The 23,029-nt window shown below is 46.6% G+C and overlaps 1 protein-coding gene across 3 annotated transcripts in view; it reads right to left on the bottom strand.

Moving 5' to 3' along the window:
• Nucleotides 1-23,029, bottom strand: part of LOC107187305 (histone acetyltransferase KAT7) — a 48,009-nt gene that overhangs the window by 18,773 nt on the left and 6,207 nt on the right. For 2 of the 3 annotated variants that reach the window (XM_015575373.1, XM_015575374.1), the window contains exons 10-13: nt 8,915-9,008; nt 3,414-3,560; nt 2,991-3,097; nt 1,015-1,895 (exon numbers count right to left, since the gene is read on the bottom strand). In XM_015575373.1, the coding sequence (XP_015430859.1) occupies nt 1,773-1,895; nt 2,991-3,097; nt 3,414-3,560; nt 8,915-9,008 (471 nt within the window). In that variant the 3' untranslated portion in view covers nt 1,015-1,772. Of the gene's footprint in view, nt 1-1,014; nt 1,896-2,990; nt 3,098-3,413; nt 3,561-8,914; nt 9,009-23,029 lie in introns of those variants that run through there. The other variant, XM_015575375.1, reaches the window with a different exon arrangement.

The raw sequence follows: 23,029 nt of genomic DNA, 5'->3' as shown, positions 1-23,029 counted from the left end.
GTAGTCGCAATGAAAAAGGAAAAAAAAAAAAAAAAAAAGAAAATATGCATTATTCTAATGGCTAAAATCGGTTAAAATTGTTCACAGCCGAAGATACACGAAACGCTCGTGATTACGTGGGGGTAAGTGCTTCGAGCGCGTTCCGCGACACGCACACACATATGCACACACAGAACGTGGGCATAAAACACATACACACATACATACACACGCACGAACCACACGATTGCTCGCGAGATGTTCGCAGAAAATCCTCAAACGGCTTCGTGGTCGACGCTTTTAAACGTTTTTCGACAGTCGCCCCCTCCCCCATCCCCTGTGATAGGCGCGCGTATATCGAGAGCGTTTTAAACGGTTCCTGCGTTCAACCTTGACTCGACAGCTTTCGAGTTATTTTCACGCCGTTCGAAACAGCTCGATCGAGAACGTTGGTGATACGTCGTTTACTCTCTGTATCGTCGGAACGCTCGATTTCTCCGTTTTCGTAGCAGACCACGTGTGCACCACCTCGCCCCCGAACGCGATCAATACGTTATCTTTTGCATGTTGCCACGTCGCGTGCAACAACTGAGCCTTCACGACGAATTCCTCGACGAGACCACCCTGAAGACACCATCGCTTTTCGAGCGGCTTTAAACGGGTCAATCCGCACAGATTCCGTTCATCGGGACCAGGGACTTAACACTAGAACTACCAAACCAGTCAAAATGACTGGTCAATACGCTCTTACAACGACCATTAAAATGTTATCACAATTTTCTCAGATCTTTTCCACGTTTTATTACGATATGAGAGTGAAGAAATCAGTCAATTTCTAAATTTTTAAAAGTTTTCCACGTTTATCCAGCGATCGAAGCAAATATGCGTTTATCGTCGGTAGTTCTAGTGTTAAACCGGTATGATTTTGATACCGGTATTACGCCGTCGAAGCTATATCGAAACCGATATATTATCGAAATAAATACCGGTATTTTTCCGATTTCTATAAGGACTTATATAGGGTTATGTGGGGCGAAGATACAAATGAGAATATCGGTATAATACCGGTATTTTACGTTTCCGTAGACGTCCTTGATCAGGTTGAAAATTTTGTTGCGTACCTACGGTTAATTGACCCCTCCCACCTCAGCTTCTAATATCGGAGTAGAGGGGTGTGGTTTGGCAGTAGTTCCGATAATAGAAGCTCGGCGAATTATATTAAAATCGTCGTGTGATCTTGGTGAGGTTCACCTTACTAGAGTTCCATGACAATTTCGGAATACAGTAAATCATCGATGAGTTCTCGAAGACTCCTCGGCATTGCACATTAAATGTTTTATAATCCATGCTCTAATCACGGGGTCAAATAAAACCGATCACTCGAACCGGAAGCTATATTCGATCGAATGGCGTCCTCAGGATGTTCGATGCGTTCGTCATGTCTGAAGGACACCGATCCTTAAAAGGACAGACGAACGTGAAAAAGGGTGTCTCGAAGGAATTCCGCGAAGGATTTTCACGGGTCCCGCCGATTGTTACAGGCGTGAAATCGGCCTGTCTGCTTCCTCTATTCGCGAACGGTCGAGCGGGAGAAAGAGCATCGCGAGGAACAGTGTGCAAAAGGGAGGTGAAAAAAAAGGAGAAGATGGAGCGGGTGGGCAGAAGAAGAAGGTCGATGACGACGAAGACGACGAAGAAAGTAGATCGACCACCGCCCTCGGTCGACAGTCAACCGATGGGTGGGAAGGGGAAGGCCGACGTCGGCGTCATTTTGAGGCTCCAGCTTGCAAACCTTAGTTCGAGGCGGAGGGCGTCTTGGGAGGCTGGAAGGGGTTCCATTTCAGACACTCCGGATCGATCTCTTTGTAGACAGGCCCCCGTCTCTTCACTCTTTCCTTGTAGTCGTCGATCACGTCCTGAAATTATTTCAACGGTTCTCCACCCGGTCCGTTTCTCTCTCTGTTTACTTTTCTTTTTCTTTTTTTTTTTTTTTTTTTTTTTTTTTTTTTTTTTTTTTTTTTTTTTTTTTTTTTTCGTTTCGACGCAAACGAAAAACGGCGGCTCGACCGCTCCGGCACTTCCTTCCGTTTCGCGGGAACACCGACGGACGAATCAGGGGGGACACTCCCTTCAACTCTTCGAGCTCGTACTCAAAGTAGGGTAAACGCACCGATGAATGAACACTTTAGAGACTTTGGAACTATTACACTCGAACTTCAAATGATCACGATAGTAATGAATATTTGGAAAAGTTAATTAATTACGTTAAAAAAAGAAATACAGATTTTACCAGTGATGGAACAATATTAACCTTTAAGTACCGAGACGTGGGCTCATAGACTACGCGTCTGGCTTGACCTTGGTTTTCGTGGTGACAACGTCACTCATTTTTTCGAATTAGTCGCCCGTGAGAGACGTGCAAGTGCGGTTGTGTCGACGTATGCATTTTTTGGTTAGTTATAGTGATATTTAAATTTTAATAATTTTATTAATATACTGGTTTTGTATATGTGATGTTCGTTTATTCGTACATCCACCCCTTATTACAAACCAATGACAAGTCACTCTCTGGCCACAAGATATTAAGTCCTCGGCTATCGGCCAATTTTATCCCCCATGATTGTGATACCGTTCGGAATCGTTAAACACTCGTTTGATTTCGAGCATCAGGACGTTATAATTGCGTAAAAATTTCACACACCCCCGGTAGAAAGCACGCAAACGCACGGTCGTAGACCGTTGCTCGCGGAAGCAGAGTTAGGTAGGTAATTTATGCGCGTATAACTTCGAAAGGGAGCCAGAGGTTCGGTCGTAATTCCGTTACGAGTATCCGTCGACGATTTCTCGGGCGAGCCGCCGTAAATCACGCGACACGATCCAATTGGTATCGCGGTAAGGGGAGGGGAGGGGGGTTGAAAAAGGAGCGGTGTCCCGTTCGAGACGCGAGGGGGAATTGCCCCTTATCCGCCGGACAAATTAGAATCACAAACGGGAAGGGAGGAGAAACTTACCTGTTTCTTCAGAATGATATGCTTCCCTTTCCAGTACTTCATCATACCAAGGGCTTGCAGGGTGCTGACTATGTCGTACGAATCGATCGCCATCTCCTTGCTGATGTCTGAAAGATGCGAGTACAAACGATATGAAATAATTGCGTGACATTGACATGCATACTCTGGAACGTCGATGGGAAAATTTTTGTTTTTATATAATTTTTTTTTAGAGATATCAGCATTTTTTTAAAATTATTATGTTTGAATGTTTTATGCAGTTAGTAACTCGTTCGCCGGATAATTTCCACTTGACGACGCGCGTGCATAAGTGAACGGAATGTGAACCGTGTAACACTACGTTCGTTTGCCAAGTGCGGAGGAGGCGGCCCGTTTGACAGGGCATATCGAAAAACGGGGGCGAGAGAGTGAAATATGTGCTACCTTTAACGGAGAGTTCCTTGCCCCCGAAGTTGCAGAGGTACTGCAGCAAAACGTCCTTCCAGTAGCTCCGATACGAGATCAAGCCCAGATCTGATAAAGGTTTCTCCGGCGAGCCGATCTTTTTCTCGACCCTGGTCAATAAGTAACCTGCGCAAAAATTCCGTTCACCTTGTTCATATCTAAATATTAAAGATATTAAATATTACGCAAAAAACTTTGTAATTCTGGGAAGGGAGGGTAGTGCAAAATACAATTTCTTTTTCCTGTAAGGTGGGGTAAAAACCACTTTTTTCCGTCCAGGGGTAAGGAGAAAGTGTCTCAAAAACCTACCCTTATAAACATCGAAAAAATACCAGTATTTATTTCACTTTTCGATAATATATCGGTTTCGGTATAGCTTTGATGGCATAATATCGGTATGAAAATCATACCGGTTTAAGTCCCTGGGCAAAAGTGCAAGGAAACGCCGAAACAGTAAGGCTCTGCTGCAGTCGCGACATGTAATTTAGTAACTATGCAGCGTCCTTGTGCATAGACTACTAAATGGACTATGAAATTCCGATTGCACACGAGACACCGGTGGTGGTTAGTGCAGGTCGAAGCCGCATAGGTATACAGAGAGCACGGAGAGGCCGTGTACGTTGCACACACACATATACACATACCTATCCTGAATCGACGCCACCGCTATAAGCCATTTCTGGTGTCAGTGACCGACGAAGGATGAAACACGCCGTCGCGACGCACCGCCGTATCGAAAATAATTTCGCAGCTCTTTACCAACGCCCGGTTCTGTCTAAGAACAGGGACTTCCAGCGAAACGTAAAACATTGTATCGGTATTTTTGGTTGTACTTTCGCCCTATGTAATCCTATATAAGCCCTACCCTTATAGAAATCGAAAAAATACCGGTATTTATTTCGGTTATCGGTAATATATAACTTAACTTTAAGTTGAATATTCCGATTTACTAGTTGCATATGTATCTTTGTAGACCTATCACCTATTTATTGTAATATTTCTGTAAATTAATGGGCTTTGCCCTGTGAAAATAAATATTATAATATATCCGTTTCGGTATAGCTTTGATGGCATAATACCGATATCAAAATCATACCGGTTTATGTCCTTGGGGGCCATAATACCCATTGTTGGAATTCGAGAAGGTGGGTTATTTTCAATTTATATATTATATTTTAGATCTTTGTCTATACACAGCATCGACGACACGGTTCAACGTCCGTTCCGGTTAGTTTGTCTCTGGACTTGGCGGGGGAAGAAAATTGTAAAAAGAATTTTCGCAGGACCACCACCGAAATTACCATTTTTTTTTTGTCAGTAGGAATGAACCGGATATATTAGACCATAGTTGGCCCGATAACGTTTAAAGGTTTCCCGGTCTCTGGCTCGCGCGAACTAATTAACTAATCGAATTAATCGAATCGATCGCGCCTAAACCGATTTCTCCGTTTATGGGTCATCCGCTACCATTTGTGGTCTCCCTATCGGTTCTGCGTTGGTATGCGACTGAATTAAAAAAAAGACACACGAGTAACGATCGGAGAATATTCCAGGTGGGGATGTTCGATTCCAATTCGATTCCTTGGAAGATCGAATACCTTGGGTAAGAAGCCACTGGCATCTGTAACGGATACGCTAATGGCCAACAGTATGGGTAATAAATTGTACTATTTTTTTTTATTATCAACCAGAAAACGATCCTATTCGCCTCGGTCTGCCCTATTCACCGGAGTATTTCATAAGATTTCGAGAACTCTTCCGTCTTGCTCGAACTGGCGATGGACCTCGACGCTCCAGAACGCCCGGAAGCCGTAAGGTTCAACGACCAGCGCCGTACGAAATCCTCGCGCCGCGGCGCAACTACACACGTTCCCGAAATAACCGCGCGGAATTCTCATTACCCGAATAATTGAGATCGAGACACGATAGCGGAGTGGTTCCACGCTTGTCTAGAGGGGCTGCGATATAAAAGTACAGAAAAAAGAAAATAGAACCGTGGTGTTCCCGCGGTGTCAGAAAACGAGGAGGGGTGGGAGTGGGGTGGTAAAAAAGAGTACAGGGGAGACGATTTTTGTGGTGTAACCGAGGTGGCCCAGGAGGACCGGTCCGTCTGTCGGGCTTATATTCCAGGACGTTCCGGGGCGGCTGAAGGGTTCAATGACCATATCCTCTTCCTCCTTCTCCTACTCCTCCTTCTCTGGTATTCTGGTCCAGAGAGGGGAGAGAGATAGAGAAAGAGAGAGAGGATCGTCTACCCTCTATCTCTCCGCCACCCTTTCCCAATTCTTTTCCGCCAGCCGGGGCTCTTTCCTGCTACGTCGTGTGGCACGTGGTATTTTTCTCTTTTCCACTGGTCGATTTCCCCGTTCGTAGCCGCGACGACGGTGGGCATCGGGAAAAGCGCAGAGCGCATTCATTACGCGGCCTGGTTCCCCGTGTTCAGTATTGCAGAGTTTTGGGGGAGCGGTGTTCCGAGGCGACGTCGGGGCGGTCGTAGGAGAATCGTTGGAGGAGGAAAGGTGCCTGGTGAGAATAGAAGGACGACGAGAGAACAACGGGAGGGGGGGGGAGAGGGTTGAAGAGGAAGCGCAGCGGTGGGAAGGGAAAGGCAAACGGGGGATCGACGTGACAGCAGCCCGGTCGGGGAGGTTCATGGACTCTCTGCCGTCCCGTCCATCCCTCTGCAACGCCGCAGCCGCGGCGCAGAGGTGGCTGCCCTACACACCACGAGGAAAAGGGCGTCGGTGGTGGCCCTGCCAATCCTCTACCGCCCTGCGAGCCATTCGTGGGGCGAGGTCACCGGAGGTCATACGATCGCGCGAGCCCTACAACGCCGCATCGAATCGAACCAGGTGGAAAACCACCACTGGCGAAGCCTCCTAGGGCTGTGACCTGTGCTGGCCCACTAGCTACCGCGGAGGGCTGAAAGGGATACGGATGTACACTCACGAGCAAACTTCCGTTATGGAAAAAAAGTGGCACAAGAGACGGGCCTTCTGGCATTTGGCGAATTTATTTCAAGTACTTGACTGAAATAGATGTTCCGATCGAATGGTAATTTGGCAGAAATTTCAGTTATTGCCGATACCAAGTAGAAGGCCCTTCCGTTAGGGGAAAAAGTTTCGTGGGGGAGTTAAATGTTAAATGTTAAACTGAACGTTAATTTCGTATACATTTCAATAGTTCCCGTCAAAATCCATAACAAAGATCCTCCAAGCGAAATCATTCAGCAGAACTCTATCAATAACACACCTATGGCAGACATCCCCCGAACTGAACCTCTACGTACACCCTCGACACCTTCGATATTTCGTCCAAGTACTTCCTCCTCCGCGGCGAGACACGCGACCCCCGGGCGGCCACGTGGTTCCGTCGCATAGCTCTCTCGAACCAGCGGACGATTCACGGAGCAAGAAGTCGGTGTTACTCCTAATCGCGAATTTCTAGAAGAGCCAAAGCTCCGACGTCGGCTTTTTGCCAGGAATTCCTCAGCAAGGTGCATCAGACACACCTCGTACACGAGATGCGACGGGATGGGACCAGACGAAACACGGACTCTGTGCGAGTGTGTCTGTGTATAAGCCAACAGAGCAGGTAGAACGCGAGGAGGTTCCGTGGGGGTCGATCGATGCGGCGAGACGCCGAGCGTCGCACTTTCCGCTGCTAACCATTCCACTCCAACCTACACTCCACTATCCGTCACACCACTACCACCGTCGCACGAATCCTTCCCACCACCGGCGCCACTGCCGCCCCCGCGCAGCACACCAACGATACCATGCGTCGTCTATCTTTCTCTATCTCCCTCTCTGGCAGCCCCTGCGGAAAACCCGCCAGGGGCTAACACCCCTTCCGACTGCCCCCTTCCGTCTCTCTGCTACGCGATTCTCGACGACTTCGTCCGCATAGTACGTCGACCCACAACCCCAGCCACCTAGCCACCCCCCAGACTTCGTCCTCCTCCACGCCACCCCTACGCTTGCGATCCACACTACACACCCGGCTTCGCCTCGGCGGCATCAATGAAAATGACGTCACGGCAAAAAGCTCGCGTTTAATTATCAAACGGTGCGTGTACTAGCGCGCGCGCGCACGAAGGAGCTCACCGAGGCGAGAGAAAGGGCGTGAACGTGATATATGGACGGTTTTGGTTGATGCGATCGCGAGCACCACGCCGCACAGTGGACCGATCATAAGAAATTCTTGGACAATTTTGTTGTTGGTGAAATCAGTCAAATTTCTACATAAAAGTAATACTCGAACAGTCAGTCTATTAGAAACTATCGTCGTTTATACCTTTTTCGTTGGTTTAAATAGAAAAAATAGTGTTAGAAATAGACATATGATAATGTAATTGACGACTGTCGAAGAGACGCATTTCTAGTGCACATTTTACAATAATATGTTTAATACATCCCATAACTGATAACATGTATTAAAGAATGTAAAATGATGAATGAATTGTGACATTTTTTTTCTACAATTATGTGAATATTTATTGAGTTTCAATCATTTTTATGAAGTCTAGTAATAAGTTATAGGATAATTTAGTAATCCAGGGTTAAAGACAGATGAGTAGAGGTCTGCCTGGACTGAGCCTCCTATTAGATCATCAAAAACGTCCCACCTTCCAAGAGTTAATCGATCCTTCCGACGATATTTCGTTGTTCTCCTCTTATCGAATGATTCATAATGAAGGATAAGGCTTCGTAATGAAGGACGCCCGTCAACGGAACGCTGCTGACGCATTTGCGGTAGCGAAGGAGCTGTCGCGCCCATAAATGGGTGACGTGGTGGTGGTAGACGCGTTGCTCTTACGAGTTCGGCCGAATGTCTGCCAAACGACAGTCACAGAACCTTGCATTCGCGTAATGATTGACTACTTAAAACTATCATTTGCCCAGTGGAAATATACTAGATAAAAAGCTAGTACAGACTACTCTCGATTATCGTCTGGCTTGTTCTCCACGATTATTGTCCACGAGTTATCCCCAGCACTGGGGGGGCGTGCAACCTGTCAAGCGCATACTTTCACGATTATTGTCAGGAACCGAGTTCGTGACAATAATCGAGTCGAGTCTGTACCAGTTGTAATGACTGCCTGGCGATAATACCGACGATTCCACGCGTATTCCCCCGGGTCAGCAGATAAAGACTCGACCAACCGGTGGTCCTATTTCTATTTCGAGATTTGCCCCGACGGGATTCACGTCTACACAGCGGTTAGAAATTCTCGAAGGCACGTGGCTTTCAATCGCCGACGACCGCAACACATCGACAGGGAGACGACGAAACACCGCCACGGAAACCACCGGCGGAGGCGGTTCCTATAAACTCTTGTTCCCAATTCGGTTATCCTTTCGATTTCGTCGGACGTGCAGGATGCCGTCATCCTGTCACCGTGGACGCGATCAAGGTCCCAGAATCCAGGGTAATAAGCGGGAAATATATATATAAAAAAAATGATCGTTTTTACTCACTGAAATCGATGAGCAGCCGGCCGTATCCCTGGCGTTGATAAGGCGGCAGCGTTAGAATGCAGGATACGTTGTAATTGAGGAAAGAGTTCTTTTCCTGGAACAGAACGAGAAACTGAGTTATCGCAACGGAACGTGTCGCCACCGCCACAAATTGATAACAAAACAAACATTCGTATTCGTTGCCTATATTTCGCGCCTAGTTTACAAACTCTTCCGGGAAACGAAAGGAACAAAATCGAAAGTTCCCACATCAAGCCGAAGCAGAGGTTCAGTTTGGCCTTGATGGTCTTTTTTAATACATTCGTAACGTAGGCCTACGTCACTGTAAAACCTTTGGGCGCGTACTGGTAACGTAGTTCTACGTCATTTTAAAATATATAGCATCCATCGCCCGTTTTTCTTTAGCAAGACGATTATCTTGATTTTAAATTTTTGTTAGGTTAGATATTCTTATATAATAACTAGTTAAAGCTGTTGTTAAAACATTTTAAAAGTCGACTGTTCAAGAGAATATTATTTTCGATTCTCCGATAACAGATCCATTCTCTTCGTTCATTTGTGCATTATTATACAGAGCGTGACTGCGATATAACGATTGTAGATCAGCGATGTTTAATCTTCGTTTGATTCCAGTCCACCAAAAATCTACATAATTACATCCATTTCTACGGGAGAAATTCCATTCTGCTGGGGCCCAATTACAGCCCGTCTGGCCAAGTGCAACCAGAATTACTGTGAACCACCACGCGAACATGGTGCCTCCCCCCTCTGCGATTGCTTAAGCGTACGACGTGTTCCTTGTTCTCTTCGCCGATATTCGACGAAACGAAGCTCTGGCGCTGCTGCGAATCACATATGGGTACCCGATTAAAACCAAAGTGTGTTCCATCGTGTGTCGAGCTGCTGCATTCTCGATGCAACTATACCGATAACCAGTTGTGTACACGTTTCGAGCAAATTGCCAACAATAAATGACATAAGTTGTCTGAAAAACCATAGTCACCCGTTTCTGCATTTGACTTGGGTTTTGCAGGGAACCCAAGCTGACAAAATGGTAAAGCAAATTGGAAGAAAAATTCTTGCAACATATGTCAAATTGAGGGTAAAACTGGAACAAGGTTTGTAGAAGCCAGTTTGCTGCCAATCTGCTTATAGTAAATCTTGCATAAAACTTGTAGCCATAACTCTATAACAGACATTGGACAAAATTTGGCTTTGCAGATTTGGCTGACTGGGCAGCTTCGAAAGAGTCGAGGAGGGACACAGAGACGTGTTTACGCGGAAAGAAAAAAAAGGTGGAATAATATTTTCGTGTTAGCACACTCGACAGGCTCCAGGTGGCTGCTTGTGTGCGGTAGACACAATATCATCGCGTGCGCGCGCGCACGGTATCGTGACGTTAACGCGCGACGAAAATGCGCCGCGACCTTCGTCACTCGAAAATACAATGGGTTAACGATATTTTAGAGCTGCCGACGGCGACGTCCGTTCGGTCGAGGACGTAATATGTTTTATTAAACAAGTTAAGCGCCATTTGTATCGAAATGAATACAATACGTTCTGGCTTAATGGGCCACCTGTATTAGTTTGAATATTGCGTTCTTCGTTCAAATTCGGCTGCCTGTTATTTATAAATATACAATATTTACATATACATAATTATACGAGGAAAGGTTTCAGGATGGCTCAGAAGATCTTAGTGGCCAGCAATTTTGTTTATCTACGTCGATATAAATGAAAGAGTTAGTCGTATGGTAGTCTATATTAAATAATATTATGTTCCAAACTGAGGCAATATTTCGGGTAAACAACACGTGAAATAATTAAATAAAGTTACGCTACAATCATCAAGTTGGCAGTAATTGGGACATCTAGCCTAGTTGTGACGGAACACGAAGGACTAAACGACAGTCTTACGTTGACTGTCACAGTGAAATAGGTCGTACGTAATCAGACACGCTTTATTTCGTTTTCCAAGTCACAAATCGTCGAAAATATAAGCGTTCAGTTAATAGAAGCATTTGGTCTTGTCTTAAATTGTACTGTTGTTGATTACATAATCTATACATATCCTATAAAGCAAAATTTCAGTCGACTAAAAACTATCGACTAAATAGTAGACGCAGCTTAACGTATTTCAAAACGCTGGTTTTTCAATCGAATTTCCTTCTGGTTCCACGTTCGCGAATGTTTACAGTCTCAGCGAACGCGTATATATGTACACCCGAAATCGCGTATATGGAGTCATCAGATTCGTTTATCCATGTTTTCAGCCGGTCGGTTCCGTTGCCATGGGGCCCGGCGCGTTTATCCGTTCTTTCGATCGCGTGCTCTGTTTGCGTTTTGTCATAATCTGATTGTACCACGAATATTATTCGAAAGTCTCTCTAATCGCTCTCGAATCGTGCCAGTAGGAGTCGTTCTCGATAAACTGGAACAAAGGGAAGAGTGGACATTTCCTCCGGAGGACGAATATCACAGGTTCGTTCGACTAAAATTCAGAATTATATCCGATAACTATAGCTGTGTTGGTATTGGCTGTATCGGTGCGGAAGAAAGCAGACTAAATATCTCTCTTCCTCTCTTAATATACGATTCTTCGAAACATATTGTGCACCATAATCGACGCAAAGAAAAGAAATCTGCTTCGTCTCGAGCTAGTGTTAGCACAGACGAGATATAAGAATAGACCTAACATCTTACAGTGTGTTACAAAAGTATTCGTACACCGTTTAAAACAGCACAACTCTTTCAAAATTGGACCAAGTGACTAGACGAAAATTCGAATAATCTTCGAATAAAACGAATTTATTCAATTACGAATAAATTTTTATTCGAAGGAACCAGCGAATAAAGGTTACGTAAATCAATCGTCAATCGCTATCTCGAGATGGGTTTCCTTTACCGCATCGTACCCCTCTGGTTCCTATCCATGGATGGAAAGAGGTGTCGCTTCCTCCTAACTTTTATTCGCTGCGGAGTTATTCACAACAACGAATAACAAATAATTGTTCGTCGAATAAAATCGTTATTCGTAAATAAATCCTGGGACTTTATTCGTTATTCGAAATAAAATTTGCCCAACTCTGCGTGCCTGGCCATCGCCACGTATACGAGCGTTCCATCGTTAATCATTCGCCGCCCCTCGGTCCCATTACGTCGGCGGGCGAGGAACGGACGGACCCGGTACAACTCGAACACCCGGTATTTCCGGCCGTGGTAGCCGTGGCTGTTGCTAACTGGCGAGTGGGGCAGCAACGGTTCGAAGGACACACAACTCGAGAAGAGACTAGGCCCCCGTGGTGGTGTTGTGCGTGCGTGATCTCTGTTTTCTGTAGGTGTATGTTTATGTGTGTGTTTGGACATGCGTGTGTTCGACTGATTGGAAGGAAAAGGATGGCCAGAGAGAAAGCATAGAGGGAAAAGGTGTATATGTATATCACTGGCAATTATGAACGGAGTCACCATAATCAGAGTCAGATTGCTACAAGTCAGAGGATTTTGGAACGTACATAAGACATTTTTGTGCTATTTGGGATAGTGTTACCCCGATCCAGAACCTGCGAATGCTGACTGTAAACATGTTCACATGATTCTTTTCGGGAGACCAGACGGATTGCACTTGGAAGCCTCGACGTTGATAATCGTCTAAATGTCAGAGACAAGATAGGAGGGGAAGGGAGGCGTAACGACGGATGTTACCAGTGACGAAGGAACGTTTCCAGACGAGTAGAAAGAGAGTGGGATAGGGAGGGGCAGTGGACGGAACGGGGAGATAGAAGGAGCAGCAAGAAGGTGGAGAAAACGAGAGGGGAAGAACAGAATCTGGGCCCCGCGACGTCCTTGGGCCACTAGCTCCGCTCCGTTCAGGGACGTCTCGACGTCCCCACTCCTCCTCTGGCTCGCCTCCGCGCAAGAAAGGCCCTTGCACGCTGCTTTTCCTCCTCGATTCGTTTCCCTTTTCTTTATAGACGATTCCCGTCGCGTGGTAGCGACATTCTTCGACGAAATCGATCGACACTGGCGTGTGGTCACATCTCCCCGTGAGACTGAATTGTGTCCCTCGTTTTTCCGTTTAAGAAAAACGCATCGTCGTCCTGCTCCTGTTATTTCACGGTTTACTTTCCACCGATGGAACGAATTCGGAAAATGCCTCCCCCCAACGTCGAGCTACCAGGCAGCGTCACTGACGATAGACATAGAGAGCTGGGGGAATCGATACCCCTAAGCTCGTCGACTCTACTCTTGTCTCATTTCGACTCTGGGACTCGGGCCGTTGAGCTGCTGGCGGTTAACGATCGTACGGTAGCTAGCGGCAACCGTTTCGGCCCGATAAACGAATTGATCGAGCACGGTCGATCGACGAAAATTCACGGTGAGAAGGGTAACGGTAGCTACGTGCTTCACGCAGAAACTTACACCCCGGTTTATTCGTCACCGAATAGACTGTGGATCTTACGGAATGGTTCGTGGGATATTCTATTGTGCGAAGTATACAGTGAGAGTCAAATGTGAATATACACTTCTTATATCTATTTCTTTTTCAAATTTCTACATTTGCGTCTGTCTCTATAAATGACTTTAGAAAATGTGATTTTGTATAAAAATCCGCAATTTAGAAATTACAACAGTGGTCCAAATTCGACAACTTTTCCCTAATAAATCCCCGAATTACATAGAAATTTTTTCTGACGAGCTGTCGCGCAAAAAGTTGGTTCCTCGGAAAGGATCGACGGACGATTGTTATCGATCGTGGCCGTTGAAAGGAGCTTCGACGCGAGTCCCGTCGATCGTAAAAGGTTTCCAATCGGTCAGTATCCTTTTCTGCGTATAGTCGTCGTGCCATAAAGTGCATGCACACACACACACGCACACGCGTTCGATGATAGAGGCATCGGAACGCAGCGAACGAGCGAGTAGTTGGCCAGGCATCCGTCGCATATATCTGCTTCGTTCCTCGCGCGTTCATAAACACGTCGCACTGGCGACGTCGGTGTATGCAAGAGCCCCCATGCGTAGGTGAACGAACGTCTGCGCACGGATAAGGCGAATAAAATAATTGTCTCTGGGCTCTTTCTCCGTTTATGAACTCCAGACCGTTGTCTCCGGCCATATTCAATCGTTTCTTTTATGTATTGTGTTCAATGTATTGTGTTCAATGTATTGTTTATATATCTATTTGAATTTTATAGAATTGCTGTATTTTCAGTCCCTCATAAATTTGTTTTTTACCCGAAGCTGGAATACTGCTTAGCTTCTGTTTACTCTGTTTTGATTGGTTAAACCCGGGGAATCCCCAAGCTCTATCACTGTGCTAAACCTTATTAAAAAGTCAGTGTTATACCTGAAGACCTTTCCTTGTCAGTGCCGAGAAGCCTTCGAACACTCATCGAGAATTTACTGTAGTGGGAATAACGCTGTTCCTCGTGTCGCATGCATCGAGGGCTCACTGTACTCCAAAAAGTTGAACTAACAATTAAACGAACTTACGAAACTCTGTTACGTGTAATTGAATAAACTTCGAAATTTTTTCGAAGTGTTTTGCAGTCACTTCTGCGCGTTCGATTCCAACAACATATCAATAGGGCGTACTCGTGACGCGAATGATTTCGATACGCGAGTATTTCCCAGCGGTAATTAATATTCGCGCGTCACCGTTACAGTGGAAAGTTCGAAAGTAAACGGGTAGATAATGGTAATCTGTATTACTATCTGACATTGCTCGTGTGTCTCTGACGTTTTAACCTCTTGGGGTCGTTTGCAGATCAAGTTCCAGTTTTAGGTGCACCCAGACAAACGATACGGGTTTTTCACTCGACCAGAGGAGTTTTTCAGTTATAAACGTAACGAGAATTATGAGAAGCTTCCAGAGGATCGGGAGAGGAGATTAGTCCACGGAATGTCGAGCAGTCGGATGAACCGATATTCCAGGTCCCACTTGCTCCGCGAATACCAAGGGGGATCGTCGAGACGGACGGTGTGAGCGTCGCTTAAAGGTTATACAGCTCCTCGCGACGGTCACTTCTATATTTAGATGCACCGAGTTTCCTCCTCCACTTTCTTTATACCCAACAAAGCGTTCCTCTTAACATACGGGGTGTACGACGAGTTTCGTACCGATCTGCCCCGACGAGTTCAAAGCTGGGGATATTCCGATTCGATTCTTCGGAAGATCGATTCCCCTGGGTAACACGTCATTCTCATGTATAACATACAGGGTGTCTCACCCGATTTTGACATCTTGATTTTCTCACTAAAACTTTTCTGACGTTCGAAGAAATTTCTTACAATCAACTGTCCGAGCAACCGTAACATAAACAGATCATAATTGTCGTCGTTAATGTTAACACAAACGAATTTGTGAAGCCTAAGTCCAATTGCCACGGGAAATACACAGGAAGTAATATGGACAGAGTCAAAGTGCTCTCGCCCCTCGAAGAATATCCCGGCTGCGCCGGTCCAGACGAGGGACTCGTCTCAAGGGACATTGTAAATTTATCAATGGCGGATACTCGAGAAACGGAGGGTCGAACGGGGCCGCGGATTATCCCGGACACACCTCCGTCTTCCTTCCAAATGCTGAAAAGAAATCGTCACGGTCCCCCGATAGCAGAATTGGGCATTATCAGAGATGGACAAATTTATAAAAGTATTTTGTCGTTTTGAATTGATAAAAGTGAAACTTTCAATACTATAAATGCATAAACACCCGCAGGCTATTAATAATGTATTTGGTTGTTAGATTCCGATTCGCGGAATCGAGTGCAGCAGTTTTAAAAAAATCAAGAGGACGTTCATTCAATTACACGTAATTGTTTTTCTGATTATTCTATTCACGAGAAGGAGTTGAAAAGTCCCCATCCATCGAGCAGCCTCGCGGCTTGCCACGTACCCTGTGGTAAACCTGTACACGATTCTACTCAGAATTTCGCTCTGCCATCAATACAATGGCCCTTTGTGCATTCGCGCCGCATTATGGAAAAGAATTCCCTAGAAATCGATACATCGGATCGATGGCCGTTCACAATCATCACGGTCTATACCGTCCAGAACAAACCGCGATCGACGTACCCTACATCTGCGTTTAGATCCTATCCGACGAAACAAAAAAAAAAAAAAAGGTACCTTCCGTATGTTTCCACGAAATCGAGGCACGTACAGAATTAATAACCGACTCGATTTTCACGATAAGATCGCCAGACCAAATCGTCTTCATCTCTCTCAGGAGGGGGAGGTCAAGGTCCGAAAGGGAATCGAGGAGCAACGTACCCCGAAGAATCTATTTGTCTCGGAGCGAGAAGGCCGACGAACTCTATCGCGCGCTAGCGCCGGCCGGTCGGCCAGGAATGAGCAGGAAGCTTAGCCACGTGGATTTTTCCTGGCTGGGACAAGCCTGGTAAGGGGGTAGGGAGGGTACATTGGCGAAGGTGGCACGGGAAACTGGAAACCGCCACGGTACACTTGCGGCTCTCTGTCACGAGACACGCCGTGGATAATGACATCGTGGTCGAGTACGCGCGAAAAGAGAGGTAGACGCTCGAGTAAAACCGGCGACGGCGAGGGGAAGGATAAGGCGGGGTGGAATGATGGAAGGACTAGAGCCTAGGCTAGAGCTAGACGCTACCCTACCCCAACTTCCAGGAGGGTGGGGGGGGGGATACGATGGTGTATTCGGCGGGATTTGGTCGTGTGAACAGGACTGTCTGGCATCGATCGCGACCAGTCGGGGCGAGCTTTTGCGGAGATAGGGAGGGAGGATCGGTCGAGGGGAAGTTCGACCCATGGCGGTTGAGGGAGGATGGTCGGAGGGTTGGGCGAGCCTACCCCAACCTCTTCTCCAAGAGGCCGCCGCGCGTATCGTATCGACGACCTCTACTACTACTACTCGTCCTCGTACTCCCGTGTTAACCTACGTCATCCCTTTCCTTTTCTGCCTCTCATCCCCATCCAACTCTACACCACTCTGCAGTCCCTTTCGCACCATCCCCCCCCCCCCCTCAACACCGCCCGGGTTTCACTCCTTCTCTTGCCGCCACCGTCTGCGGGATATTTTTAAGGAAAATTGACCGATCCCCCTGCTTTTCTTACCAACGAGACTTTCCTCTTTGTCCGTTTCCACGCCTGCCTCCCCCTTCTGTTTCTTCCTTTTCTTTCCGTCGATCGTATCAATTTTTTGCGATTTTTCTTTCTCTTTTCTCGATTACCTTCGCTTTTCCTTCTCCCACGCTGGCACGAAAATTCTGCGGGGTCTCCCGCGATCTTTTCCATCGTTTTTTCCCTTTCTTCCACCCTCCTAGCCCTGGTGCACGATTTTCTTTGAGGAATTTCATAATAAATAAATTCATCCTCGAAATCAGATTTCTCTACGCTCAAAGAGATCCTCCGCCCGTTTATATTCCACCAACCTCCACCCTACACAGGTCTGATCCTTTTCCTCCTTTACATAGGCGTTTGGGATATAAACGCCTCGGGGTCCAACTATTTACGCGTTATGTACACCGGAGAGCCTCTCTTCACGGCCCTCTCGTCATTCTTTGAAAGCGCTACGAGCCGCCACTTCTCCCTCGCTAAATTTACCTCTTTCAGGTTCCAATTACCCCGTGTTTAACGGGCCGCGCCACAATGAAAAATATCGTTTTCGATCCAGCAGCAACAGTCTCCGAACACCTCCGAAATATATTATCGCGTTGTCATTACAAAACGATCTAACCAACGTCACCTGTTAACGAATCGAAATGTTCGTGGATGGGACGAGTTACGAAAAAAAAAAAAAAAAAGAAAAAAAGAAAAAAAGAATTTTTTCCAGAACCACATCATCCATCGACCGGAATTTCTCTCTGTTCTATCCTCTCGGCAGAGTGGTTCGTTACCTTTTTTTTCTTCCTCTCCATCGTATAACCCTCTCTCTGTTTCCTTTCATCCGTCTTCGTGCGCGCGCTTTTGCCGGATCCACTTCTCTTTCATGAGATATAAACGTTCTGTCGGGTCCTGTCTATTTATTACGTTACACACATCGGCCGTATCGTTCCTACCTCGAAACTCCTCAACCAGGATGATGCTCTTCTCCCTTAATCCTTTTCTCGCTACGTCCCTTCAACCCCTTTCACGATTTTTATCCTCTGTTCTTTTTTATTCCTTCGTTTAAAAAAAAAAAAAAAAACCTCTCTTCCTTCTCTATCTCCTGCGTTCCCCTCGGCCGCTCTTCTCCGCGCTCCTAGAAGCTACACGCTCGTTCCATTTCTGTATGCATTATTCAGGACCATATACAGTGGAACGGTTCGTGACGGGCTAACTGGCGCACCACCGGAAGTTAGTCAAACGAGCAGAGGCCCTGAGTGGCTGTGGATCGTCGCGTCTCCACGGATACACCGTCTGCTGATTTCCACTACCGGGGCCCACCTTCGATCGAATCGTCGTCTTCGCACGAAAATTATACCTCCTCGTTTCTCCATTCCCGTTTCTGTTTAACTACCATTTAATCGATAAGAGAACAAAAAATCTCTTCTATCCTCAGATACAGTAACTTCAGTGTTTGAAGGTTCCTTGACACTGAACATTAAATATTTCATAAACCAATGACCACCGGTAAATCTTGGGACCTCTCCTTGTCAGTCCAGGAACTTAAACCGGTATGATTTTGATACCAGTATTATCCCATCAAAACTATACCGATATATTACCGAAAACCGAAATAAATAACGGTATTTTTTAGGTTTCTAAAATTGGGTCTCCGATTCTGTAGAAGTCTCTGTTTGTCGACCCTTCGAACACTCATCGAGGATTTACTGTACGTGTCATCCAAAAGAAGTTAATCAGATATGTTCGAAAGATAAAAGACAGACAAATTTGAACCACAAATTCGACTAGAAATTCCCCATACCACAAGGGGAGGGTGCACACAAACGTGATCGGAATACGTCGATCGCGTCGTGGCAGATTTATTCCCGCTTTTAAGAGGCTCATCCCTTTCTCGAAAGATACTCTTTCGTCCCTATCATGGGGAGTATAGGCGAGAGGACAGGGTATTGTGGTGTAGGTGCCGGTGTTCGACATGCGTGTCGTGTTCCTCCGTTGTAGGTCTTTCTTTTTTTTTCTTTCTTTCTTGCGTCCCCCCCCCCTCCGTTTTCGCAGGGGATCCTGTCTGGAATACCTGCGTAAGAGGATACGCTGTCGTCTCGTTCGAGACGCGTGTGTTCCGCGCAGCTCGACTGTGCGGAGTCTCTTGCCCCCGGTGTGCCGAACGTTTCCGAGCAGCCCGACGCCTTCGTTGGAAACAGATACGTCTTCATCGACGCGTTAATTGCCGGACTTTTGTTTCCAGAATGTATCGAGTTCCTCCTATTACGAAATCCTCTTTGCTCTCGAGACTTACACTAACCCCTCCTTAACTATCGAACAGCTGCTCTTCTTCTATAGTTCCGCTTAATAATTCCATTACCATGTAACTAACCGGGGAAGCAAAAATAGTCGGAAGTCACTAGCTGGCGCAAGGTCTAGGACAGGGTTTCCCAAATTGTGTTCCGCGACAATTTGGAAAGGTTTTATCATCAAAGTCATTAAGTGCTTTATTTATTCATATTTTTATGTTTATATTATATTATAGTTTTATATTTAAAAATAATTACTAAATAAATAATGCGTTTTGATAACATTTTTTTATTTTTAATTTTTACTAGTAGCAATTATCCAACTTAAAAAATAAGCTAAGTGTTCCGTTAAAATTTCCAGGTTTGTGTTGCTAATAGAAATTATAAACCAAGTTCATTTCTATTGCCTTGGGGCTGGAATTCGGTGTAAGTCCTTGAAAGGGATGATTTGAAACATTTTCCTTAACGAAAAAGTTCTCCGAAGCTTTGTTAGCGAGATATTAATGAAAAACACCGACCAATCAGAGCGTGAGTCTGCCGGCCGAGCATCGTAGCGTTGGCTACCAATCGCAACGCGTACCCAACGCTACCGCGGATGCTCGGCCGGCAGATTCGCGCTCTGATTGGTCGGAGTTTTTCGTTAATATCTCCTTAACAAAGCCTCGGGTAATATTTTTGCAATGGAAAAAGTTGTTTCAAATCATCCCTGGAACCCCTCATTTCCGGGAGTCGGAGCTATTTTAGGACACCCTGTATATGTATTCGAAAATTCTGGTTTCGCCTAGGAGAGCCAATCTCGTCGGGCCGCCACGATCTCCTTCGGACAGAAAGTGTACAGCACAGACACACAAGGATTTCAGGAGCAGGACAGGGCACCGTTGTGCCGTATCTCGGACCCGATGGCCCCGAAAACCGGTTCCGTCTGGATTTCACGTGACAAGCGTTTCTCCTTTTTCGGGGATCCAAAGGAATACGACTGCTCGAATCGCGCGTAGCCGTCGTTGCATTATGATTACCTCGGGGCCCCCCATTATCGGCCGTGCGTGTCGTAAACAGCAATTATAAGTGTCCAGATGAAAAGGTATTTAAATCGTCGGATATTGTGTCTCCCCCCATGGCCTCGCTCAGAATCTCCCAGCCAGAGGGATTTTAAAATTCTAACAGTATTTCTCTTATCTCCCGAACGGTACGGTATTAGTTGCGTCTGTTTGCGGATCGGAAATCCCACCTTTCGAATGGTCGTTCTCTGATAGCTGTACATATAATAAAAATATCAACAACTCCCAATCTGTCGCTCCATGCACCCTCCTTTTCAACCCCTTTTTCCACAACTTTCCCACCACACTGTCAGTAAATAACTACACATTCTTAATTCCTTAGAATATACAAAATAATGTATCGTTAATAATTCAGCTGTTGGAAGAACCATTGGCCACTTGTTACCATTCTCCTTTATTCGAACGTCCGCACACCACGGAACGATTTTCGTCCAGGCCATCCTATGCGACACCCTTTCAACCCTCCCCGCTCCGCCCGTCGGCTCGTTTATAAATTTGCAACTTCGATCCCCCCAGCCAGAGGAACAAGAGCCGTCTGGTATCACCCATCTTCGGAGAAACGATCGTTTCGCGTCGACGGAAACTTTCGTCGCGGAAACTAATTATCCAATCCATAGACGGGGGGATACAAGAAACGCCCCGAGAGGGAATCAGATGTTTGGTGTTTCTTTTTCTTTTCGAAAATTACAGAAGAAGCTTCCGTTCGTGTTTAAGCGAACACGACCGGAAGCTGTAAATGTTCACGCCTCGATCCCCTCTCCTCGATTTCTGCTCGGCTGGCTCGGGAATTGATAAAAATTCCACGTCACACGCAGCACGAGCGAAACGAGGGCCGAGAAAAGGGGGAGGGGGTGTGGGGCGTGGCGCGTACCGCAGCTCGCGTTAATAACGAAAAATTTATAAATTCACCCCTCTCGCTCTTTTCTGGGATCCTTCACCCTTAGAGAGCGTGGGTTTCTACGTTCCCATTTTCCCCGACCGAACGCACCCGCCCAATCATTCAAGGTCGCGGCTAGGATCGTTCAAGGTCACCGTCTAGGTTCCTCCCCCTCTCGTGTTAATACAGCCCAGGACGGGAGAGCTTGGGAGGAAGTTAACGGCCGGATTACTCCAAGGTCAACGCCCGCCTCGCCCGGGTCACTGGCCTCTACTCTCAAGGCCAACGTCCGGATTATTCGAGGTCAAGCAGAGGAGACCGCAAGACGCGAGGTGGGATCCCCGTGCACGCCGCCTGGACGCGTCGATCGATCGGCGCTCTGCGTACGCAGCGTTTGCCTTTTGACGTATCCTCGTCTGTCGAAAGTACACTACCACTGTCGTAGAATCGAAAATTCACTATAGGACGAAAAGAATAAACTCCTTGTTTCCTGATAGAGGACCAAGAAAAAAGAAAATGGAGGGTTAGAGGAGAGAAATGGGGTAAATCGTTTTTCAGTGATGCGAGACCTCGTCTGGCTATGTACAGGGACTACTACCGGTATATATTTAGATTTTCGGTAATATATCGGTTTCGGTATAACTTTGATGGCATAATACCGGTGTCAGAATCATACCGGTTTAAGTCCCTGGCTATTTATGTAAATTAAACATTCGGTTTAATAATTATTTCAGTACTTGAAATAAATTTACTAAGTGGTAGGAGACTTATCTTCTACGCCACTATTTTCCCCTAATCGAGTTTGCTCGCGAGGGTACACACGATGCCTCGACCACGAGGAGATTTATCTCCAAGAAATAAGCGATAACCAGGCTACAGGATAAAAGAACAACGGGAAAAAAGTTTCGGGAGGAACTCGTACACCAGCGTTTCCAAAGACACCAAGAAGAAACAAGGGATAAGAAGGCGAGCAGATATCGAGAACGAAGAAATGGACACGACGGTGGTGCGGAGAAAAAGACACAAAGAGGGAGAGAGAGTACGGAGAAGACGTACCAGACGGAGGAAGTGAGGGGGGAGGAGGAAATAATAACGACCCCGACGTCGCAGTGCCGCAGAAAGGTTGACGACCCGATGCCAGGCGACGCCCTCTATCCCCCATGCCGTCCTGCCATCCCTTCCACTGCGTCCTCTGCAACAACCATCCCCCGTTCTGCAGCTACCACCACCGCGGCCACGGCATCCCCCACTCGTTGCCCGAAAACCACCCACCTGGTACTGCACGTCGTAAGCGCATAGCGTACGTACGCCAGAGTCACCCACCCTCCGCGTCATCCCTCTTTCTCTCTCTCTGCGTCGCTACTGCCGCCGCCACTACCACCACCCTACGACCGTCTGGCCAGGGTCGGGGTCATTGAACGTCTATAAAGATTTTGACTCCACGTTACTGCTGGTGCTGCTGCTGCCACCACCGCCGCCACTGCGGATGCAGCTAACCGTCGCCCTCCTGACGGGGGTACGCCCTTTTGTAAGGTGGTGTAACGCAATCTGCTACCCGGTAAGAACACCGCCGGGGCCTTTTCTTGTAATTTCAAACCAGCGATCGATATCGAAATTATCACGCTGCTCCCCGGTTTTCGGAGGGGATCGCGAAGGAGGGGCGGGGGGGGGGATAGTGTGTTGCCGGACGATGAACTTTTCTTCCCCGTCGGAATTATTTAGGGAACGAACGGGATGAACCGGGAGACGGTGGGGCGTGGTATTAGCCTATTCTCGAGAATGAGAAGACACGTCTGTGTGGTGCTCGTCTCGA

This window comes from Dufourea novaeangliae, unplaced genomic scaffold (genome assembly GCF_001272555.1).
Source record: "Dufourea novaeangliae isolate 0120121106 unplaced genomic scaffold, ASM127255v1 scaffold99, whole genome shotgun sequence".
Lineage (NCBI taxonomy): Eukaryota > Metazoa > Arthropoda > Insecta > Hymenoptera > Halictidae > Dufourea > Dufourea novaeangliae.
Note: the sequence above shows the minus strand (reverse complement) of the source record. Positions and strands in the feature narration are given on the sequence as shown.